The 22,076-nt window shown below is 46.2% G+C and overlaps 1 protein-coding gene across 9 annotated transcripts in view; it reads left to right on the top strand.

Annotated features, from left to right (window-relative positions):
- The window catches only part of TNPO1 (transportin 1), a 164,362-nt gene that overhangs the window by 26,584 nt on the left and 115,702 nt on the right, over window positions 1-22,076 (top strand). For 2 of the 9 annotated variants that reach the window (XM_037903052.2, XM_037903057.2), the window contains exons 2-3: window positions 12,821-12,934; window positions 21,939-22,014. In XM_037903052.2, the coding sequence (XP_037758980.1) occupies window positions 12,821-12,934; window positions 21,939-22,014 (190 nt within the window). Of the gene's footprint in view, window positions 1-12,497; window positions 14,283-15,963; window positions 16,078-19,888; window positions 20,441-20,753; window positions 21,028-21,938; window positions 22,015-22,076 lie in introns of those variants that run through there. The other 7 variants (XM_037903053.2, XM_043546212.1, XM_037903051.2 and 4 more) reach the window with 7 other exon arrangements.

Genomic DNA, 22,076 nt, shown 5'->3' with positions numbered 1-22,076 from the left:
AGTCATGAACCACTAGTTACTAGGTTCTCCTTGCAAAACATAATTACCTCACATGAGGCGGGTGTCTCTTTTCATATACAACCTTCCACAAGATGTCATAAAGGAGCTGAAATACATCATTAAGGAATGCCAGCTAGTAGCCAAAATATCACTACGAACAGCCTTGGACACAGCAGCCAGATCCATGGCCAATGCTGTGACCATGTGCTGCTTGTAGCTTCATAGCCACAAGCTTAAGGCATCCATGAAGAGATGCAAAACACTACTGAGGGAACATAACTGTGCTTTGAGGGAACATAACTGTTCAGTGAATGTACCAACAGCTTGAATTACCTCCAGAGATTTCAGGACTACACTATACTCTTTGGCCATATACACATCAGCCCTGAACTGCAAGCCCTTTAAGTATCAAGGGCAGTCTAGGCAGAAGATGCATACCTACCTCCCGAATAGATCTTCTGAATACCAACCTAGGAAGAAGCCTAGATATTCCAGAAGAAACTGTTTCCTTTCTTGACCAAAGGTGTGTTCTTACCAGCTTCCAGGCAGCATTTTTGACATGAGGGTTGAGACCCACAGTGTAACCCCTCAAGAGGCGATCCCTATTTTGAGTGTTGCCTTGCCCCTTTCCATCAGACTTGGTCTTTTATAACAATGGACAGATGGGTGATGAAGTAGATATGCAGGGCTATGCCATCCAGTTTCACTGCTTAGCTCCTACCAACTCTCTTTCCTTGTCCTCCTTCAGGAGCCCTTCTCACAAAGCCAACTAAAAGAAGTGGCTTCTCCATTTTTACTAGGAGCCAGAGAAGAGGTACCTCTGGGAGTACAGAAAAGAGGCTTCTACTTGTGATACTTCTTTGTCTCAAAGCAAAAAAGTGGTCTTCATCCAGTCCTAGACCTGAGAAGACAACATATATTTCTGCCATTACAAATGCAAGATGGTAACATTTGCTTCCAATAACCTCTCCCTTCAGGCTCAAGATTAGCTTTTGACCTGCAGGACGCATACTTTCATATCCCACAGGTAGTATCTGTGATTCTGAGTGGGGCCCAATCACTATCAGTAGAGGGTCTTTTCTTTCATTCTCTCCACAGCACCGAGAGTCTTGACAAAATGCCTAGCAGTAGTAGCAGCACATCTCAGGAGAAAAGGCATCCATATCTATTCATATCTCAATAATTGGCTAATCAAATACACACCAGTATAAAATATTGAATAGTCACTGGGCCAAAAAGTGAAAGAGAGAGAGTGAGAATGAGACTGTAGCTCAGTGGTTAAGATACTCACCAGGGAAGGGGAACACCCAAGTTCCACTGCCAGTCTCTGCTCCAGTGAATATTTAATTGTTTATTCAAAGTGCAACAGCTCAGAAGGAGAGACCAAAAAAACCCGCAGACCAGAATAGCCAAGTGGTTAGGGCACTCATCTAGACTGGGGGAGAACTGCGTTCAAGACTCTGTCCCAGAGTGGGGATTCAGACTTGGTTCTGCCACATCCCAGATGAGTGCCCTAACCACAGGCCTGATTGGTCTAAGGAGATCATCTCATTGGTTTTTTGTGAACCTAGCTCTCCATTTCCTTTGCTTGTATTAAAAAATACCCCACATGAAATTTTTCTGATTTTTTTTTTATTTGCTAAAAATTCTGGTTTCAGTTTGACCTGATTTTTTTCTTTAATTTGGAACTGCGAGAGAAGTGAAAAATCAGTTATTTGTAGAGCTCTACTACAGACAGGATTTCTTGCACTTGTAGGGAACAATCCCTTTTACAAGGCAGAAAGCCCTCAGTGAGGAAGACTTATTCCTCTAAGGCTATGGGCTTGTCTACACTTGGGAGTTACAGCGCATTAAAAGAGCCCCGGGTGCACTAGCTCACTACCCGTTCACACTGGCAAGGCACGTAAAGCCCTCTGACTCCGTGGCTGGTCCGCTCCTGGTATTCCACCTCAACGAGTGGAATAACGTTTTGTGCGCCCCCGCTGGAGTGCCGCTCCGCCAGTGTGGATGCCCTGGTCTGTTAGTGTGCTCTGATCGGCCTCCAGAAGTGTCCCACAATGCCACTCTGGTCATCACTTTGAACTCTACTGCCCTGCCCTCAGGTGACCAACCGTCAGACTCGCCCTTTAAATTCTCTGGGAATTTTGAAATTCCCCTTCCTGTTTGCTCAGCCAGGCATGGAGTGCTTTCAGCGAATCTTTCCAGGTGACCATGCCTCCACGCACCAGGCAATCCCCAGTATGGAGCAATGGCGAGGTGCTGGACCTCATCAGTGTTTGGGGGGAGGAAGCTGTCTAGTCCCAGCTAGGCTCCAGCCGTAGGAATTATGATACCTTCTGGCCGATATCAAGGGACATGATGGAAAGGGGCCATGACTGGGACGCACTGCAGTGCAGGGTTAAAGTGAAGGAGCTGTGGAATGCCTACCGCAAAGCCCGCAAGGCAAACAGCTGCTCCGGTGCTGCCCCCGCAACCTGCCGTTTCTGCAAAGAGCTGGACGTGATACTTGGGGGTGACCCCACCTCCACTCCGAGTACCACCATGGACACTTCAGAGCCCAGTTCAACAAGGTGGGAGGAGGAGGAGGAGGAGCAGCAAAGCGGGAGCGAGGGTGGTGAGGCGGAGGAAGACACCCTGGAATCCCTAGATGCATGCAGCCAGGAGCTGTTCTCAAGCCAGAAGGAAGGTAGCCAGTCGCGGAGGCCGGTGCTTGGGGAAGGATGAACACCAGAGGAGGTTCCCGGTAAGCGGCTTTTATTTTGGGAAGGAAGTTATTTGGGGAGGGCTCTTGGGATGAGGAGGGTTAGGGCTGCATGCATGCCTAGGTGCAGAATAGGGCATTGATGTGCTCTCTCACATCATGGTAATCGGCCTCAGTGATCTCTTCAAAGGTCTCATCCAGAACTTGGGCAATGCGCTTGTGCAGGTTTCTCGGGAGAGCCACTGTTTTCCTTGTCCTAGTAAGGCTAACTTGTCCATGCCACTGTGCTGTGAGAGGCGGGGGGACCACTGCTGCACATAGGCAAGCTGCATATGGGCCAGGACGGAATCCGCATTGCAATAGAAGACCCTCCCTTGTTTCCCAGGTCACCCTCAGCAGCGAGATATCTTCCAGGACGAACTCCTGTGGAAAATGTGGGGACAGTGTTCAGTATAGGGGCCCCATGCTACAGTTGGCTCTCCCCAAGGCACAGAAACCCAGAGGACAGTACAGCCGTGAAACAATCAGTCACGCTTGACCCTGTGGCTTACTCACCATTTTGGGGCTCCTGTGGGTTATGTGCGCTCGCTTTGGGATGGACAATTTATGCTATTGTGTAGACTATGCTTGCCCTTAAGTACGGGGCAAGCATTGCTCTGTCTGGTGTGAACAATGCTGCCTCTGTTAAGTGTTGCATTTTGCCTTTACAGATGCAACCTTGAGATCTCAGCTGTCCGTGTTATCACCGGCCGAAAGACTGCAAAGAATCAGAAAGAGGCCGCGTAGAAGCAAGGAAGACGTTGCATGAAGTAATGCAGCATTCAAGTAATGAAAATCGAAAAGTGCAGGAGTGGCGGGACAGTGAAAGGAGGATCCGCCAGCAGAATGAGTAGCGCTGGCACAAAAGTACTCCGTCAGCGAAGCACGGATCGGCTGATAAGCATTATGGAGCGCCAAGCAGACTCGATTCTGGCGCTCATAGCCATGCAGGTGGAGCACTACCGTGCCCGACCCCCCCTTCGGCCCTTGTCCCAAAACTCTTTCCCTTGTGCCCCCATGTCACCTCCAATCCACTTTCCCCAACATCTGGGTTCTTACCGCCACTAGCTGCCTCCAACACCCGTAGCTTCACCACCCAGCCCTGAAAACTACGACCCTTGCCCACTGCACTCACCCACCCCCATCACCATGCAGTATAGCCAGCCTGAAGTGCAGCACTCATTGCACAGCACTCCAGACAGGAAGGCTGAATATGATAACAGGACATACGCAAATCTATGATTGTACCGTTCTCCACTCCACCCCCTTGCCTTTTCTGTTTCCCAGGCAGTTGTGTTTCTTTTCAATAAAGGGATTTTTTGGCTTTGAAAACATTCTTTATTATTGCATAAAGTAAAAGATATGTTAGCCCAGGAAAGAAACAGGCACTGCAAGTCAGCGTAGCAAACACAGATTCCTACTAATGTTGGAATCACTGCACTTCACTCCTGTGCAGGGCACCAGACATCACTGGTGGCTTTCAGCATCAAGGCATGCCTGATCCTTGCAGCCCCCGCGCTGGGCCCCTCTAATAGCCCTGCTCTCTGGCTGTTCAAATTCAGCCTCCAGGTGTTGAACCTCCGAGTTCCCTGCCTAAGTGAATCGTTCACCCTTTCCTTCACAAATGTTATGGAGGGTACAGCACGCAGTTATAACTGCAGGGATGCTGTCATCGGCCAGGTCCAGCTTCCCATACAGAGAGTGCGAGTGGCCCTTTAAACGGCCAAAAGCACACTCCACAGTCATCCTGCATGGGCTCAGCCTGTTGTTGAATCACTCCTTGCTGCTGTCAAGGCTCCTTGTGTAGGGTTTCATGAGCCATGGCATTAAAGGGTAAGCGGGGTCTCCAAGGATCACAATGGGCATTTCAACTTTCCCTACGGTGATCTTCTGGTCTGGGAAAAAAAGTCCCAGCTTGCAGCTTCCTGAACAGGCCAGTGTTTGGAAAGATGCATGCGTCATGCACCTTTCCGGGCCAGCCTGCGTCAATGTCAATGAAACGCCCACTGTGATCCACAAGCGCCTGGAGAACCATAGAGAAACAGCCCTTCCAATTAACGGACTCTGAGGCTAGGTGGTCTGGTGCCAGATCTGGAATATGTGTGCCATCTATCGCCCCTCCTCAGTTAGGGAAACCCATTTGTGCAAAGTCATCCACAATGTCCTGCATGTTACCCGGAGTCATGGTTCTTCTGAGCAGGATGCAATTAATGGCCCTGCAAACTTGCATCAACACGATTCCAGCGGTCGACTTTCCCACTCCAAACTGGTTAGCGATCGATCGGTAGCTGTCTGGAGTTGCCAGCTTCCAGATTGCAATACCCACCCGCTTCTCCACCGTCAGGACAGCTCTCAATCTCGTGTCCTTGCGCCGGAGGGTGGGGGTGAGCTCCTCACACAGTCCCATGAAAGTGGCTTCTCTCATCCGAAAGTTCTGCAGCCACTGCTTGTCATCCCAGACTTGCATGACAATGAGATCCCATCACTCAGTGCTTGTTTCCCGAGCTCAAAAAGAGTGTTCCGTGGTGGTCAGCAGGTCCGTGAATGCCACAAGCAAACTCGTGTCATATGTGTTACTCGAGTCGCTATCATCGTTGGAGCCCTCACTGTCACTTTGGATCATAAGGAATAACTCGACTGCCAAATGTGACGTGCTGACGAGACTTGTCAGCATACTCCTCAGAAGTTTGGGCTCCATTTCCGCAGACCGAAAGGGAAGACAGAGCGCACAGTACAAAAAACGTGGAAAGATGGCGCCAAATGTGGATGGAAGCAAAGGGATTGCTGGGATGTGAACCGATGCATCATGAGGTGTTGGGACAGGACCCAGAATGTCCCGCCCTCCTGCCCCTTTCCCACAAGCTACAGCACCAGAATGTGAAGAGGTGCTCTGTGGGATAGCTGCCCATAATGCATTGCTGCCAGTGCCGCTGCAAGTGCCGCAGATATGGCCATGCCAGTGCGCTTGTTCCTGTCAGTGTGGACAGACTGCAGCGCTTTCCCTACTGCGCTCTCCGAAGGCGGTTTAACACAAAGTGCTCTACATCTGCAAGTATAGCCATGCCCTATGTCTACACAGCACTTTTGTCTGTAAAACTTCTGTCAGTCAGGGGTATGAAAAAAAGCACCGGTGTGGACAGCACTTTGTTGGCGGGAGATGCTCTCTTGCTGACAAAGCTACCACTGCTCATTGGGGGCAGTTTTATTTTGCCGGCAGGAGAGCTCTCTCAACGCAGCTTCCTCCTGAGAAGGAACACTTCTCATGATGTTGTTTCATTAGGGAAACCAGGCCTTACATTTCTGTGTTGCTCTGTTTGCATTTTGCACGCATGCCTGTCTTACCCACAGGTAGAGGAACTTCATTAAAATATTCCCAAACTGGGTCTCTTTTACGGCCTGCTGCCGTTATAGGTTTTCCCTTCTAGTGAGAGAATAGTATGGTAGATCTCAAATCAATGAAGGCTACACTCAGAAAGACCTCAATACTTCTGGAATATGCTGCTCAAACAGTTTCACTTTTGTTTCTACTGCCTGTCCCTCCCTTCTCACATTTATCTCCAGACTTCTTCTCCTTGTCCAGATCTATTCTGCCCCCAGCAATCTTCTATTCATTAAACTTTTTGAAACTTTGCACTTTTAGAGAGGTAAGGGATTGACTGTGTGTACACAAATTTGCAGAGGGACAATAGCGTTTAGGTCTGTTATTTCTCACCGCTATATATTATTTATTTATTTATTTATTTAAAACATTTTTGCTGTTAACAAGCATGTTATCTCTGGAGACACAAATCCACAGTTTGAGAACTGCAAAACTAAGCATCTCTGATGGTATCTTCTAGACTGAGCACTGAGTCCCATTGGACAGATAGAAAGATTAACCTAAATAATCTACACAGAAGCCCCTGGAACTCCATAAGATTGGGTCCTTAATCCACGAACTATTGGAACTCATTTACAAAGCTTTTCTTAAACATTACATGACTATTAGGACTACTAGGACTATTGTTATTTCTGTTCTATGTTTTTCTTCCATCTCAATCTTCTTCTCTGTTTCTCTTCTCGCTTCATCTGTATTTCCTCCTGTGCACCAAGACCTAATTCCCAGCCCCTCTTGTGGTTTTCACTCTCACCACATCATATTATACAATGATCAGTTGTGAAATAGTTAATGAAGATGTAAAAATCTCATAGATAAGATTTAAAATTAACACTTCAATGTTATTAAAAGGGGTTGGGGTCATTCACACCACTCATTGCCTTTGTGTTAGGCTACCTGTTGTCTCAGAAAGACCATTCTGAATCAGTTACACTCAGTTCTCCTTTGGATGACTGACATTAAGTACTCCTGAGGGAATTCTGTGCCAAAAAAATAAATATTCTGCAAACAATATGTTCTAAAATTCTGTAAATTTTAATTGTCAATAAATGTGGAGGTTCCAGCATGGCAGTGGGAAGCACAGGACACTGGCTGTATGGAAGTGGGAGATCACCTTGCAGCTCCCCTGGACACAGAGTCAGTGATGAAGCTGCACCCAACCCTAACACAGCGCAAGGGCTGGGTCTGCCCCAGAAACACCTCCGGGGCCGTGCTCCTCTGCACCAGGTGCACTAGGTATGAGCAGGCAGGTCAGCCCAGCAGGATCCAAGTATGGAGGGGCTTGGTTTGGGGTGAGAGGGTTCTGGGTGGGGTAATCTGGGTGTGGGTGGCTCAATGGCGGACCAGATGTGCGGGGGATCTGGATGCACAGGGGCTCATTGGGGGCATCGGCGCCAACTCCATGGGTGCTCCGGGGCAGCCCCCCATAAGCTCCCCCCGCTCCCCCCAGCACCTCCTGCCTGCTGGTGGGCCTCGCTGATCAGTGCCTCCTCCTCCCTCCCTGTGTCTGTCATCTGTTTCACGGTGTGCAGGAGGCTCTGGGAGGGAGGAGTGAGGTCAGGGTGTTCTCAGGGGAGAGGGGGAAGACGTGGGGCATGGGTGGTGCCTTGGGGGAGAAGAGGTGGAGTGGGGGCAGGGCCTGGGGTAGACCCAGGGATTGAGCACCTCTTGGCACATTGGAAAGTCGGTGCCTGTGGTTGGGGGGGTTCCAGGGGCAGGGGCAATAGGACTTTGTGGGGGAGGGGGTCCCGGTGAAGGTGGTTGAGGCTCAGCAGGGGGGGTCTGGGTGTGGGGGGATGGGGGACAACGGAGGGGTCCGGGTGCTGAAGGAGTGGGGCTTGATGGGGTGGGGGCCAGATGCAGCTGGTTGGGGTTTAGTGGGGTGGGGGTTTGGTTGCAGGGGGCTCATAGGGATGGTCCAGGTGTGGGGTGGGTGGGGCTTGTCATGGTGGGGGTCTGAATGTGGGGGGCTCAGTAGGGGGTGGTCTGGGTGCAGGGGAGGGGTCTGAATGCAGGGGAGGGGCTCAGCGGGGAGGGTCCCGGTGCAGGGGGTGAGGCTAGGCTGGGTGTCGATTCAAATGTGGGGGGCTCTGTTTGCAGGGGTTGAGGCTCAGCAGGTGGATCTGGTGTTGGGGGGTCCCGGATGTTGGGGGTGAGGCAGCAGGATTGGGGGTGCAGGTGCGGGGGGCTTGGAGGGGTTCTGGATGTGGGGGGAGTGAGGCTCGGTGTGGAGTTCTGGGTATGGGGGGGTTCAGATGCACAGGGGTTGGGCGGACAGGGATATTAGGATGTGGTGGAGGGGGGTTTACAGAGTTTCCTGCAGCCGGGAAGGTTTTTGGGGATGGGTCTGACCAGCCCCCAGCCTCACCTTGCTGGGGAAGAGGGAGTCCCATCCTCCATTGCCCAGCTAGGACTAGCAGCTGAGCCTGGCGCAGGGTAGGAGCCACCGCCCGGGGTGTCCCCAGCTCTGCAGTGATTTACCTCTCCACTGGCTGCTCCGGGTTCCCAAAACAAGGTGCCCGCATTGCTGGAGAGGGGTGCGTGACCGCTCTTGCCTTCCTTTGCTTCTTCATGAGAAAGTCATTTTTGTGCAAGGAAGCAAAGAAATCTGTGGGGGACATGAATTCTTCATTAACATAGTGGCACAGAATTCCCCCAGGAGTAATTAAGGCGTCAAACTTTTTTTTTTTAATGAAAGCTTATACTTGACCTACACTTAAAATTTAGGTCAACATAGCTACATCAGTCAGGGATGTGAAAACTCCATCACCCTGGCTGACATAACTATGCTGATCTAACGCCAGTATAGATGCAGCTGTGTCAGTGGAATAATGCTTCTGTTGATCTTGCTACTATTGCTTGGGGAAATGGTGTTGCTACAGCAATGGAAAATCCCCTTTTAGCAGTGTAGGCTGTGTCTGTTTTACGGGGTTATGCTGGCATAGCTACAGCACTGCAGCTATGTCAATATAGTCCCTGTAGAGTAGACATACACTTAGGGCTTGTCTTCACTACTGGGTTAAGTAGATGTAAGTTATGCTACTTAAGTTATAAGAAAAGGAGTACTTGTGGCACCTTAGAGACTAACCAATTTATTTGAGCATAAGCTTTCGTGAGCTACAGCTCACTTCATCGGATGTATATGCTCAAATAAATTGGTTAATCTCTAAGGTGCCACAAGTACTCCTTTTCTTTTTGTGAATACAGACTAACACGGCTGTTACTCTGAAACCTGTACTTAAGTTATGTAGCTTAGGTTGACTTACCCTGGTATCTTCACTGTGCTGCATTGACGGGAGACGCTCTCTGGTCGACTTACCTTACTCTTCTCGGGGAGCTGGAGTACTGGAGTCGATTGAAGAGCGTTCTGCTGTCGATTTAGCGGGTCTTCACTAGACCCGCTAAATCGACACCCGCTGCATCGATTGCAGCAGCATTGATCTCCCCAGTAGTGAAGACACGCCCATAGGCCAGTGGTTCTCAACCTGTATACCATTGTGGACTGCATATATGGCCCACAGTGCGTTATGTGGGCCGCATCCAATACTACCTCTATGGCCCTGAGGATGTCACATGGGCTGCAGCTTTGTGCTGATTGTGCTGCAGGTTGAGAATCAGTGCCTTAGGTCCTGTTTATGCTAGAGAGCTTACAGCTGTGCCGCTGTAAGATCTCCCATATAGCCGCTCTATACTGACAGGAGAGAGCTCTCCCATTGACATAATTAAACTGCCCCCAACAAGAGTGTCTCCAGCCAACATAGTGCTTTCCACACTGGTGCTTCTGTCGGTGTAACTTACGTCATTCAGCATATGTTTTTTTCACACTCCTGGGCGACATAAGTTATACTGACAAAAGTGCTAGTGTAGACATAGCCTATGAGCCTTCAGAATTTGAATGGGCTACATAAATACATAAAGTGGGCTAGATCTTGCCTGTGGACTAGGTGTTTGACACCTCATTACTAAAATATATATTACAAATAAATGTCCCTGTGCTCTGGGGGGAAAAGTTTAGCTGACTAGAACTGAACTAAAGGATTCCCATTTCACTGATGTAGTACACTAAAATATCTTATTATGGCTCAGTTTTACAGAAATAAAATTAGAAGAGGAGTTTCTGGCGGGGGGAGAGAAATAATTTGTTTGCCTATGAAAGGCTGCTAAAATTGAAGATTGCATCAATAATGGAAGTCATTGGGCCGGAGAGCAAGAATGGTTCTACTGTCCAGTGGTTAAAGCATCTATTTGGGAGGAAGACCTAGGAGCCAATTCATCTGCTCCAATCACTCTTTCATTATCTAGTAACTGTAGAACAACTTCAGCAGGAGAGATGGAGGGAACCCTTTCCCCATCAGAATATCCCATAGCTCAGTGGTTAGAGTTAGACCTTGCCCTGTTCAAATCCTCTTCCCCCTCCCCGCCCCCGTTGTCTGAGGGAGGAACTGAACCTGGGTCTTCCACATCCCAGATGAGTGCTCTAATCAATGGGCTAAAAATTATAAGGTGGATGCCATTATCACCTGTTCCTCCTCTGGCTCTTTGGGTGGTGTGGGATGCTAACTTATTACATGAAAGGCCTTAGGTGCCTAAGCCATCTGGCTCCAAGAGAGGGAGTCCCATTTGTGGATCACTGAGCAGCAATATACACCTATCTCTGAGGGGGGGTAGTTAGAATCCCCCCTCTGCATCTCCCATTGGCTTGCTTAAGTGACTTCACACCTAAATGGATGGGGCCTTAGTCCCTGCTGCCGCTGTTCAGAATATACACTCCTGCATAACTGCAGTGTTTTCAGGTCTGTGAAGCAATTGCTTCTGTTGCTCTCTCAGGTTTTTGGGGTGGGAGGGATCGGAAGTGTTGTTATCACTCTCTTGGCTCTATTGGGTGGAATGTGTATGGGGTGGTGCTGAGGCGCTTAGGGAAAGCGCTGCGTGACCATCACTCTGTGGAGGAGAAAGGGGTGCTGCCTTCACAGGTCGCTGAGTGTGTGACATGAGTTAAGCCACGCCCCTGCTGCTGGACATTGCGCTGAGGTGCATCCATTAATGCTGTTATACCAATAAAATAAAAACCAGCAGGATCTTATTAAAGGGGAAAAGGCAAAATGCCACATTTATTGTGAATCCAGAAAGAATCATAGTAAGCAGTTAGTTATAGCTATAACATTCCATTCAATTTCATATTTATTCATACATTCATTCATTCATTCATACACACACACACACAGGTTCTGCAAGGTTGTTATCATAGTTACCAGCCTTAGAGTTGCTCATGCCAAGCCATTGGCCAGGTGGTCTGGACATGAGGAGGGACCAGGGCCTTGTCAGATGTTCATCTGATGCTCCTGGAAGTTGGTTTGCAGAATCAGACCCCGAAGTTCTCACTTTCTAGAGTCCATTTTGATAGGAATTTCTTCCTATGCCAGTCTATGGGAATTGCTTCATCATGCTGTTGCTGAATCAATCAGCAGATGGCACATTCCTGACGGCTCCGTGCTGCCAGATGTTATCTTGTTCTTTGGTTCTCCCATTCTTGAGGCTGTTGGGTAGATTCCAGTCTGCCCTCCGGGGGGTCCTCTGGTTATTTCCACTTGACGCCTTCTTCAGCCGATGGACACTGGATTCTTAGGCTGGCACCTCCCTGATCATTCAGTTATTATCCACACCAGGCATCCATCCACATACATCCTCTATCTCTATTTTAATCACAATTGTTAACAAAGCGAGATGAATACAACAGAAGGGCGGGGAATCTCTGGGTGCTGTTTCTGTTGTTACAGAGTATTGCTTTGACTCTCTCTCTGTGTGAGTAGTAGTTGTTACAAAGAATTGCTTTGAGAACAGACTCTATCTTAGGATATACTAACACAATTAGCAGCTGCAAGTTTCACACAGAGAGGGAGAGAAACAGTACCAAAAACCAAGAGACTTTTTAATTAGTAATACCCTGGAATTTAAACTATGAGGAATCAAACTCATTTGTGATTTTAATACAGAACTTCTTCAATGACAGGTTTCAGCGTAACAGCCGTGTTAGTCTGTATTCGCAAAAAGAAAAGGAGTACTTGTGGCACCTTAGAGACTAACCAATTTATTTGAGCATGAGCTTTCGTGAGCTACAGCTCACTTCATCGGATGCATCCCCTGTAGCTCACAAAAGCTCATGCTCAAATAAATTGGTTAGTCTCTAAGGTGCCACAAGTACTCAACTTCTTTAATATGATCCAGCAACGCTGCCTGATAGATCATGGGGTTTAAATCAACTGTTTTATTGACTCCCTCCGGCTGAGAGAGAGAGAGAGAGAGCTGCACTCAGAACTTGAGGCTAGAGGCTGCGGTGACTGCTGCCGCGGGCGCAGGCAGAAAGGCTGAGCCGGCCGGGCTGACGGGCGGACGCTAAGACCCAGGGGGAGGCGTCACTTTTAGGGCCAGCCTGCAAATTCGGCGTGAGTGACTCAGTCCGCTCAGCGCACGCAGGGCAGGCGGCGGTGGCCGGGGCTAGGAGCAGGTCCGTGCCGCTCGCCTGGGCCAGCTGCAGCTCTATCAGGGCGGCGGCGGCCGGGGGGAGGCCGCGGCGCGCGCGGGTCCGCCGTTCCGTGTGTGCGCGCGCGCTGGGGGGAGAACGGGCCGCGCTCCGGGCGCAGCCTCCCCTGCGCTCAGGCCTGTAGCGCTAGTAATCGCGGCCGCCTGTTGTCTGTGTTTTGCAGCGACCCAAAATGGAGTATGAGTGGAAACCCGACGAGCAGGGGCTCCAGCAGATCCTGCAGCTGCTCAAGGAGTCGCAGTCCCCGGACACCACCACGCAGAGAGCGGTGCAACAAGTATCCTTGGCCGGGTCCGGGGCCTACCGCAGAGCCGGGGTCGCTGCCTGCCGCGCCGAGGCCGAGCCACTCAGGCGCAGTTCGCTCTTTCCACGGGTTCCGGCTCCGCTTCTTCTTCGGTCCCGCGGGGGAAGGACGGATAGGGGCTTCCCGGGTTTGGGGAGCCGGGGCGTGAGGGGCGCGGCGAAGCTCCCGGGGAAGGGGAGAGGGAGCGGTGGCTTCTCCGGGTTTCAGGCCCCGCTCGATGAGGAGGGAGCCGCCACAGCGCTGCGAGCGGCTGGAGAGGCCAGCGAGCTGGGGGGCGCTGTTGGCCCAACCCCCGCCCAGGCGCTGAGGTGGGCGGCAGTGGCGCGGGGTTTGAACCGCCGAGGGAACCCGTGGGCGGTAATGTTACTCACCTCCCCCTCCTGGCCCCCGGCCCGAGCACCTGTTGCAAGCCGGGAGCTAAGTGGAGCTTTTCTTTTTAAAGCCTTGGCCGGGCCATGCCGCTCTGGTGTCTCCCACTTTCCCGGGTTATCCCACGCTGGGCCTCTGCCAGCCCCCAGCTGCAGCAGCGCGGAGCTCGCCTTCCTGGAGGGCTGCCTACGGCCGTGCACAGGCCTCTTTCCATAGAGGGCGTGGGTGGATCCCGCCAACAGGGCTGGGGGCAGGCTTGACACAGGGTTTCTAGTTGAGAAATGCTGCTCCACCCCCAGCCCTGCCTGGCGGGGCTAAACTCTGTGATGTCTCTAGTCCGCTCTTTTCTCGGGAGTCAGCCATGGAAGAAGGGAGGAGGCTCATTTAGCAGGACATGTGGTACCAGCATCTCTGTCAGAGTGCCCCCATCTTTTGTGTATGCGTGGTGGATCTGGGGGAGAGGGGCCCTGTTTCATGTCCTAGTGCCTTCATAGATAATGGAACAAGCATAATCTGGTGGCGGTAGTCGCTGGCAAGCATATTTCTATTGGCCTCTTCAATCTATGGATGAAAGTTCAGGTTTTCCACACTGTGAAAACAGTACTTTGTTTGCAAGGAAGACTTTTGAAAGAGTTAATTGTTATATGGTAAACCAGGGAAGGTCACCTGCCAAGGAAAAATTGATTTTTTTGTTTGTTTCTTTGATACTTGAAAAAAACAAAAAAAAAAAAAAAAACCCAACCAAGTACTTTTTGCATTGCTTGTATTTTTATATTAGCAGTTCTGATTTTGTGCACTCTGAAAGTCTCCAACGACTATAGAAGTGGAGTGATTATTCAGACCAGCAAAACCTTGGGCAGGAAAATGTTTTTGTTAAGATTCATCATCCCCTTCTCCTTTCATGAAGATACAAAATACTGAGATATGTAGGAAGCCTTTCAGAAAAAAACAGGTAGACATACGTGACATTCTTGATACTTTCAAGGTATTAGATTTAACACCCGCTCTCTGCATTCTTTCTCCCCACTCCAAAAAAACTGGTTACTTTAAGGCTTTTTGGTCAAATTAAGAGTACTTCTAATTTTATTTATAAATTAAATGTAGTTTATTTCAGGTGCTGTGTTCCTTTGTGAGCTCCTGTGATTTTTATAAATAAGGCTAAGATTTTTGTAATGTATATTTTTAGTAAAAGTCATGGGCAATAAAGAAAAATTCATGGAAGCCCGTGACCTGTTGATAACTTTTACTAAAAATATCTGTGACAAAATGGGGAGCTTGTCTGCCGGGGTTCCCCCGCTGCCCATGGCGGCTGGGCAGCTGCAGGGGTCCACCCGTGGCGGCTGGGAGCTCCAGGGTCCCTCTACCTCTGTCTGCCGTGGGCGGCAAGGGAACCTGTAGCTCCCACCACCAGGGCTGAAGTCAGAGTGACTTCTGTGACCTCCATGAAAAAATTGTAGCCTTATTTATAACCATTTTTCCATTTTAAGATGTTTCATTTCTCGCCTTTTGCTCTGTGAAAGATCTATACACAAATGGGAAACTGAGTGTGCATTTGATAGTATTCTGAGTATAAAGTAAATGCCCAAATTTAAAATAGAGACTCTTAAAACTTTTGGAAAAAGGGGGGTGTGTGGGGGGGGTGAGAAAACCTGGATTAGTGCTGGAGGTGACCCACCTTGATTATCATGCGCATTATAAAGAGGGGTTTCAAAGGGAGATGGGCTGTTGCCAGCAGGAGAGTGAGTTTGTATGTGTGTGGGGGGGGGGGGGAAGGGTGAGAAAACCTGGATTTGTGCTGGAAATGGCTCTACTTGAGGATCACTTTAGATAAGCTGTTGCCAGCGGGGGAGTGAGGTGGGAGGAAGTTTTGTTTCATGGTCTCTGTGTGTATATAATGTCTTCTGCAGTTTCCACGATATGCTATGCATCCGATGAAGTGAGCTGTAGCTCACGAAAGCTCATGCTCAAATAAACTGGTTAGTCTCTAAGGTGCCACAAGTACTCCTTTTCTTTTTACGAATACAGACTAACACGGCTGTTACTCTGAAACCTGTTAAAACTTTCAGTTACAGTAATCATGTTAGTTGTAAATTGTGGTTTTTAAGTTGTCTCCTTGATTAAATAAGGTATTTTTAGATTATTAAAGGGATACTATCTTGTTCAACTTGTCTCAATTTCTAAATTAGTAAAAAAAAAAACAAAAACAAAAAACCCCCTCCTAAATTAGTAAAAAAACAACAACCCTCCCCAAATAAGTCTGATAGCATATACCTATAAACTTAAATTTCTGTTGCAGTGTTTTTAAACAGTTGTGTTGGTGAGTGGTTGGTGAAAATTGAAATGATTAGAAGCTGACTAAACAAAAGTGAAATTAGCTTGCGTAATTTCATCAAGGTGAGAAATGCTAAGCAAATAGCATAAATAGTGATAAGTAAATTGTAATTTTAGCTACCAAAGATATTAATGCAGTCTTAAGATGACTTGACTGCATCCCATATTTTTAACTTTTTGTCATTTTAAATGTTTGATGAAGGGTGTTTAATCAAAGGGAGCTTTCATATACTGAATGCTCCCAATAGGAAGGGAAAGAAAATATCTAAGGTATAACTTATTTTAATTTTTTTTCCATTTAGGTTTCATTTCTTTTCATTCAGTTTGCTTAAAATGGAATTAATAGCTGTCTGCTGTGCTGTGACACTCCAGCATATGCCATACATTAAAGATGTACTCTGCTGGTGTTGGCCCTAGTAAGTGGTGGCTTTTTACAGTTTTTATTATATGATGCAGTTTTGTAAAAACCTCTTTTAATATAGCTTGCGGAACAGTGCTATATAATAAAAATGCCACTTGATAACATTTATGGGCCTGCTTCAGCAAGTCGCTGAGATTGCTGTCCTATCGCACCATGGTGCTTAATAAGGTGTTCCAGTGGAGCATGAGCCAGCTACTACAAACTTAAGGCACTTTAAATTGATTTTTGTTTTCTTATTAATATGGGCTGATTACCTTGTTGCTCTTGTGTTGGGCATTCAAACACATGTAATTAAACACAGGTCATATTAAATGTTAAAATTTATTTTAAAATATGAAGGTAGTAGTAGGCTTGAAAGGCTTATTTGATGCAGGGTCATATTATATACCCTGCAATAAAACTTGAAAGGAGTAGGACGATCCAAGATTCTGACAGTGTTGCCAATTTAGCTACTTTGTCACTAGGTTTAGTGACTTTTTGGTTTCCCAAGTGAGAAAATAAGTGTCAAAGTGACCAGTGACAAATCTAGCTACTTTCACTGCCAATTACGGTGATATTCAGAGAAAGAAGTCACCAATATATGTAGTCACAAAATCATTCACAAGCAGTTCAATACTGTTAATAAAATCCATTCCATGCTCCTCTTACTACATTCTGTTGCACGCCGAGTCAATGACATTATGTCCCAATTGAGCATGTCCTCAGAAGGAATCACATTCCAGGGCTTCTTGGGCTGAGATCACTATAATCTGCAGCGGAGGAAAAGAAGTTTGTGGAGGCTAATTAAATACTTTGCTGAAGCCAGGTGCACTTTGGAGAGAGCAGCATATTAGCCAGGACTTGTTTTTACCCAAGTGTGTTCTTTCTTGCTGCTCCGTAGTAGGTAGCACACCCTGTGATGCAGGGAAAGATAGCTAATGAAGTGGGCTGGGCAGAGGAGGCAGGTTAGCCAACGAGGAGAGCTGCATGGATGGAAGATGGGGTGGGATGAGACAGGACCGTGTGCCCCAGTGGGGTAGGGGAGTGGTCACCTTTCCTCCAGGGATGAAGCCCTCACTAGAGGATCAAAGGTGGAGGTAGCTTGATTTTGCTTCCCCTTTACACCTTCCCCTGGCTTGGCCTGGGGTTAGCTGCCCTACTGTTCTCAGAAATTAAACCCTGGAAGTGGGGGGAAGAGGCTCTGCTAGCTGATTTTTGTTTTTAAAACTACTTTCTTGGCTCTCTGCAGCTCTGAGCTGAGGTCAGGCGAATGCCCTCTTACCCCTGGCTCTGGGCCCTCCCTTTCACTAACCTGTTGGCTCAAATCCAGGCTGGCAAGAAAGGGAGGCTCAACTGAAATTAACCAACTCCAGCCAACCTGGCTGCCCTGTACAGAGCATCCTTCCCAATGAGCAGAGGGCTGCAGTTTCCTTCCTAATGAGCACTGGGTGCCCTCATGATGATGACAGTGTACTGGTGTAGTTGCTTCTGGTGTGCAACAGAATGTCGTAAGAAGAGAGCATGGAATGTATTTTATTAATACTATTGAGGTGCTTGTGAATGATTTTGTGACTCTGCTCACCCGTGTGTGTGTATATGTATATAAAATTCTCTGGAAATTTTGTTCAGTGACATTTTGACTCCTTTTGAGTGCTTAAACAGCTACATCTAGCGACTTTTCAGGGTTTATCTGGTGACTTCCTGCTATGTGAAGTTAGCAACAGTCTCAAAGAGTGAATGAGGAAGAAGCTGTTAGAGCTGGCAAATCCTGTGGATCCTAGGCCAGTAGCTTCAGTGTTGTTGTGGGGTTTCCACTTAGAACACCTCTTCTGGTTCTCCTTCCTGCTGTGCTTGCACTATACTTTTTCCTTTTTTGCGGGGGAAACGATGCAGAGGTAATAGCAAGTTTTGACTCCAGTTGATTTTTGTGGTGTGTTTTTTCTGTAGGTTTAAAAGGGGAATGTCTCAAAATGTCTGCATCCCAGCATACTTCTTAGTCTATGCTTGTACTGCATTGTAAGGTGTGCTGTGTAGCTGCTCTTTATTGCCGGGAGAGAGCTCCACCTCCAAGGAGGGGCGGGAGCTTTGTGGCCGGCGCAGTTGCCGGCAACAAAGTGCTGTTCACATTGGTGCTTGTCATTGTTAAAACTTGTTGCTCAGGGGTGTATGTGTTTTTTCACACCCCTGAGCAACAAAAGCGTTAACAATGAAAGTGCCATTGTAGACAAAGCCTAAGTCATGCTAGTCTTGACTACAATTATTTGGCTCTTGGGGAGGGTTCACCGTCTTCCAAAGATGTGTAGAACATGCCATATTGATTCTGTTATTCCAACCCTGTTTTTTTTTTTTTAACCAAAGAGGCTTTTCCACCATAGTTCATGCTCTTTCACAGCAAAGGAGAGAGAAGGGCCTTAGTAGCCCAGTGTGTAAAGCTTTTATTTTTGAACGGAGTCATTACCTGATACAAACTATAGATATTTTTGGTAATTTCTTATTTGAAACTCTAGTTATTCTGTTTGTGAATATGACAACGTTAGGTAACAGTTGCCTGTTAAGCAACTAATCTTGATCATTTAGAAATTTTGTTGTGTAATTGTTTGGTTTTTTTTAATATATAATTTAAATATAGGAGTTAACAGCATGGTGGTGTTGCACACTTGTAGCTTCAGATATTTAAGTACTATTGGCGAGTTAACCAGGGCATGGAAATAAAAGGATTTAGCAACATGCCAAATCACTGTTGCTAGGCAAGCAGCAGTGAAATACTTGCAAATTTTGAATAGGTGGAAATGACAAATCATCGAAAAACTGTAGGCCTGTTGTAGTACATTAGAATGACTCATTAGTGAACACCGTAATACTGTTTATAGTTCCTCCGTGATATCTTAAAGAGCTGGCATTTTTGGTAGTGTGTGTGTGTGTCTGCACCAAAATATTAAAAATTCTGTGCACAATATTTTAAAATTCTGCAAAATTCTGCATATTCTTTGTAAAAATTACACAATCACACTATTTTCAATTATTTGCTGATAAGTATTTTGAAATAAATTACCAAAATAATTGAAAATGGTGTGATTATATTGTTTGTGTTTTGACAAATAAAATATGCAGAATTTTAAAACTTTTAATTTTTTTGGCAAAGACTTCCCTCAAGAGTACCAGTGTTCTGTGTGGCACAAGTTGGGTGCGGGAAGATAAGTGGGTGGGGAGAGAATCTGGATGCACAGGGACTTATTGCACAGCTCTGGGTTCAGGGGGAATGGGACTCTGCACTGGAGTCCAGGTGAAGTGTGCTTAAAGGGGTGGGGGAGAGGCTGGGGGAGTGGGGCTTAGAAGGGTGGAGAGGTCAGGGTGCAGCTAGTTGGGGCTCAGTGGGGTGGGGGTTCTGGGTGCAGGAAGTTCCTGAGACGGAGGGGTTTCCAGATGCATAGCTGAGGGGAGGGGTGAGTGAGTGAGCACTGGTGCATCTTCTCTTTGCTTTCCCCACAGAAACTATTTTCTGTAAGGAAGTGAAGGGAATCTGTGGGGGAGGAGGTATTTTTCTGCATCGCAGTGGTGCAGATTTTCCCCAGGAGTTTTATATTTTTTTATATCTATATATATATATATATATATATGATGGTAATACCATATAAGATAGTAAATATTTAATACAAGATAATCCTTATGATATATAGTTTGTATTCTAGGAAATGGGCATTGTATGTAAGGATTATCTTGTATTAAATATTTACCATTTTAAGTAAACCCACTCCTTCTCCCCCCCCCCCCCCCCCCAAAAAAAAACCTTTATGCTACAATGTATCAGCCATTCATGATTTAAAAAAATTCTCAACTCTTAGTGCTCAATTAAGCTGCAGTTTGGCAAGCTGCTTAAGCAGGTGCCTAGTATTAAGCAAGAGAGTCTTGTTGAAGTCTTAAAGATCATACTTTTATGCCTCAGAGACCATACTAAGTCAGGTTCAGTAGTTTTAATGGTGAAATGCAGTATTATTTGCAGTAAAAATGTAACATGTTAGACATGCTTTAATGTCTTGCTGAATAGCGGTTCAATGGCTGGCTTAAAGTTGATGCTGTTCATACTTTAAATACTTAACTATGAATAATACAAAGGACTCTACGTGGATGCTTAGAAGTTAATTAAATGTTGTACTTCAATATTAAAATTGCTGGAAACTGACTTCAGATTTTTTTACTCTACATTACAAGCTGTGCTAGCTATTTCATAGATTCCAAGGCCAGAAGGAATCTTTGTGATCATCCTGTGTGACCTCCTGTGTAGAACTTCCCCAAAATAATTCCTAAACAGCATCTTTTAGAAAAATATCCAACCTTGATTTAGAAATTGTCAGTGATAAGAGACTCTGTTGCAACCTGTGGTAAGTTGTTCCAATGGTTAATTACTTGCATTTTAAAAAAAAACATTATGCTGCCTTTTTAGTCTGAATTTGTCTAGTTTCAGCTTCCAGACATTAGATCATGCTATACCTTTTTCTGCTAGATTGAAGAGCCCATTATTAAATATTTTCCTCCCTATATATGTATTTATAAGACTGTGATAGTCACCCCATAAGCTTCTCTTCGTTAAGCTACATAGATTGAGTTCTTTGAGCTTCTTACTGTAAGGCATGTTTTCTAATGCTTTAATCACTCTAGTGACTCTTCTCTGAACCCTCTCCAATTTATCTACAGCCTTCTTGCATTGTGGACACCAGAATTGGACACAGTATTCCAGCAGTGGTTGCACCAGTGCAAATAGAGAGGCAAAATAACTTCTCTACTCCTACTTGAAATTCTCCTGTTCATGCATTCCGGGATCTCCTTAGCCCTTTTTGGCTACAGAATCGCATTGGGATCTCATGTTGAGCTGTTTATCCACCATGTCCCCCAAATCCTTTCCAGAGTCACTGCTTCCCAGGATAGTCCTTCATCCTATAAGTATGGCCTACATTATTTGTTTCTAGAGGTATAATTTATATTTAGACATATTAAAATATGTTCTATTCTCTTGTGCCCAGTTTACCAAGTGATCTAGATTACTCTGAATCAGTGACCTGTCCTCTTGATTATTTACCACTCCCCCAATTTTTGTTTGTGTTTTTCTTCTAGGTAATAAATAAAAATGTTAAATAATTTAGATCAAGAACAGATTCCTGTGGGACCCCACTAGAAACACACCCACTCCAAGATTCCCCATTTAGTTACATTTTGAGACCCATCAGTAAGCCATCTTTTAATCCATTTAAAGTGTGCCGTATTAATTTTATCTTTCTAGTTTTTAGTCAGGACTGTCATGTGGGACTAAGTCAAATGCCTTCCAGAAGTCTATTACATCAACACTATTACCTTTACAAACCAAATTTATCTCATTAAAAAAAGAGATGAAGCTCATTTGACAGCATCTGTCTTCCATAAACTGATGTTGATTGGCATAAATTATATTACCCTCCTTTAATTCTTTATTAATCAAGTCTCATATCAGCCCTTTCGTTATTGGGCTTATAATTACCTAGGTTATCCTGTGTATGTTTTTAAAATAGTGGCACAGTGTTAGCCCAGTCTTCTGAAATGCTTTGAAATCAACATTACCAGTCTAGGTCTCCTCAGCCAGCTCTTTTAAAACTCTTGGATGCAAGTTATGCAGACCTACTGACTTAAAAATGTTTAACTTTAATAGTTGCTATTTAATGTGCTCCTGAGATATTAGTGGAATGGAAAGAGTCTTATGTACAAGAACATCATTTGTGTTTTAAAAGTCTGTCACTGTGGAAGTATAGTGCTATTTGGAAGTATTAGCAATTACATGTCTAAGTAATCACTCAACTTTAGTGTAATCTTTGAAACGTATACATTTTCCTTAACAACCTTACTTTTTAGAAACTGGAACAACTGAATCAGTATCCAGATTTTAACAACTACCTGATATTTGTTCTTACGAAATTAAAGTCTGAAGGTAAGCTGCTGGGTTTTTGTTACCTTATTCTAGGCATTGTGTAATGACTTTAATTAATTTGT

Source organism: Chelonia mydas, chromosome 5, assembly GCF_015237465.2.
Source record: "Chelonia mydas isolate rCheMyd1 chromosome 5, rCheMyd1.pri.v2, whole genome shotgun sequence".
Lineage (NCBI taxonomy): Eukaryota > Metazoa > Chordata > Testudines > Cheloniidae > Chelonia > Chelonia mydas.
Note: the sequence above shows the minus strand (reverse complement) of the source record. Positions and strands in the feature narration are given on the sequence as shown.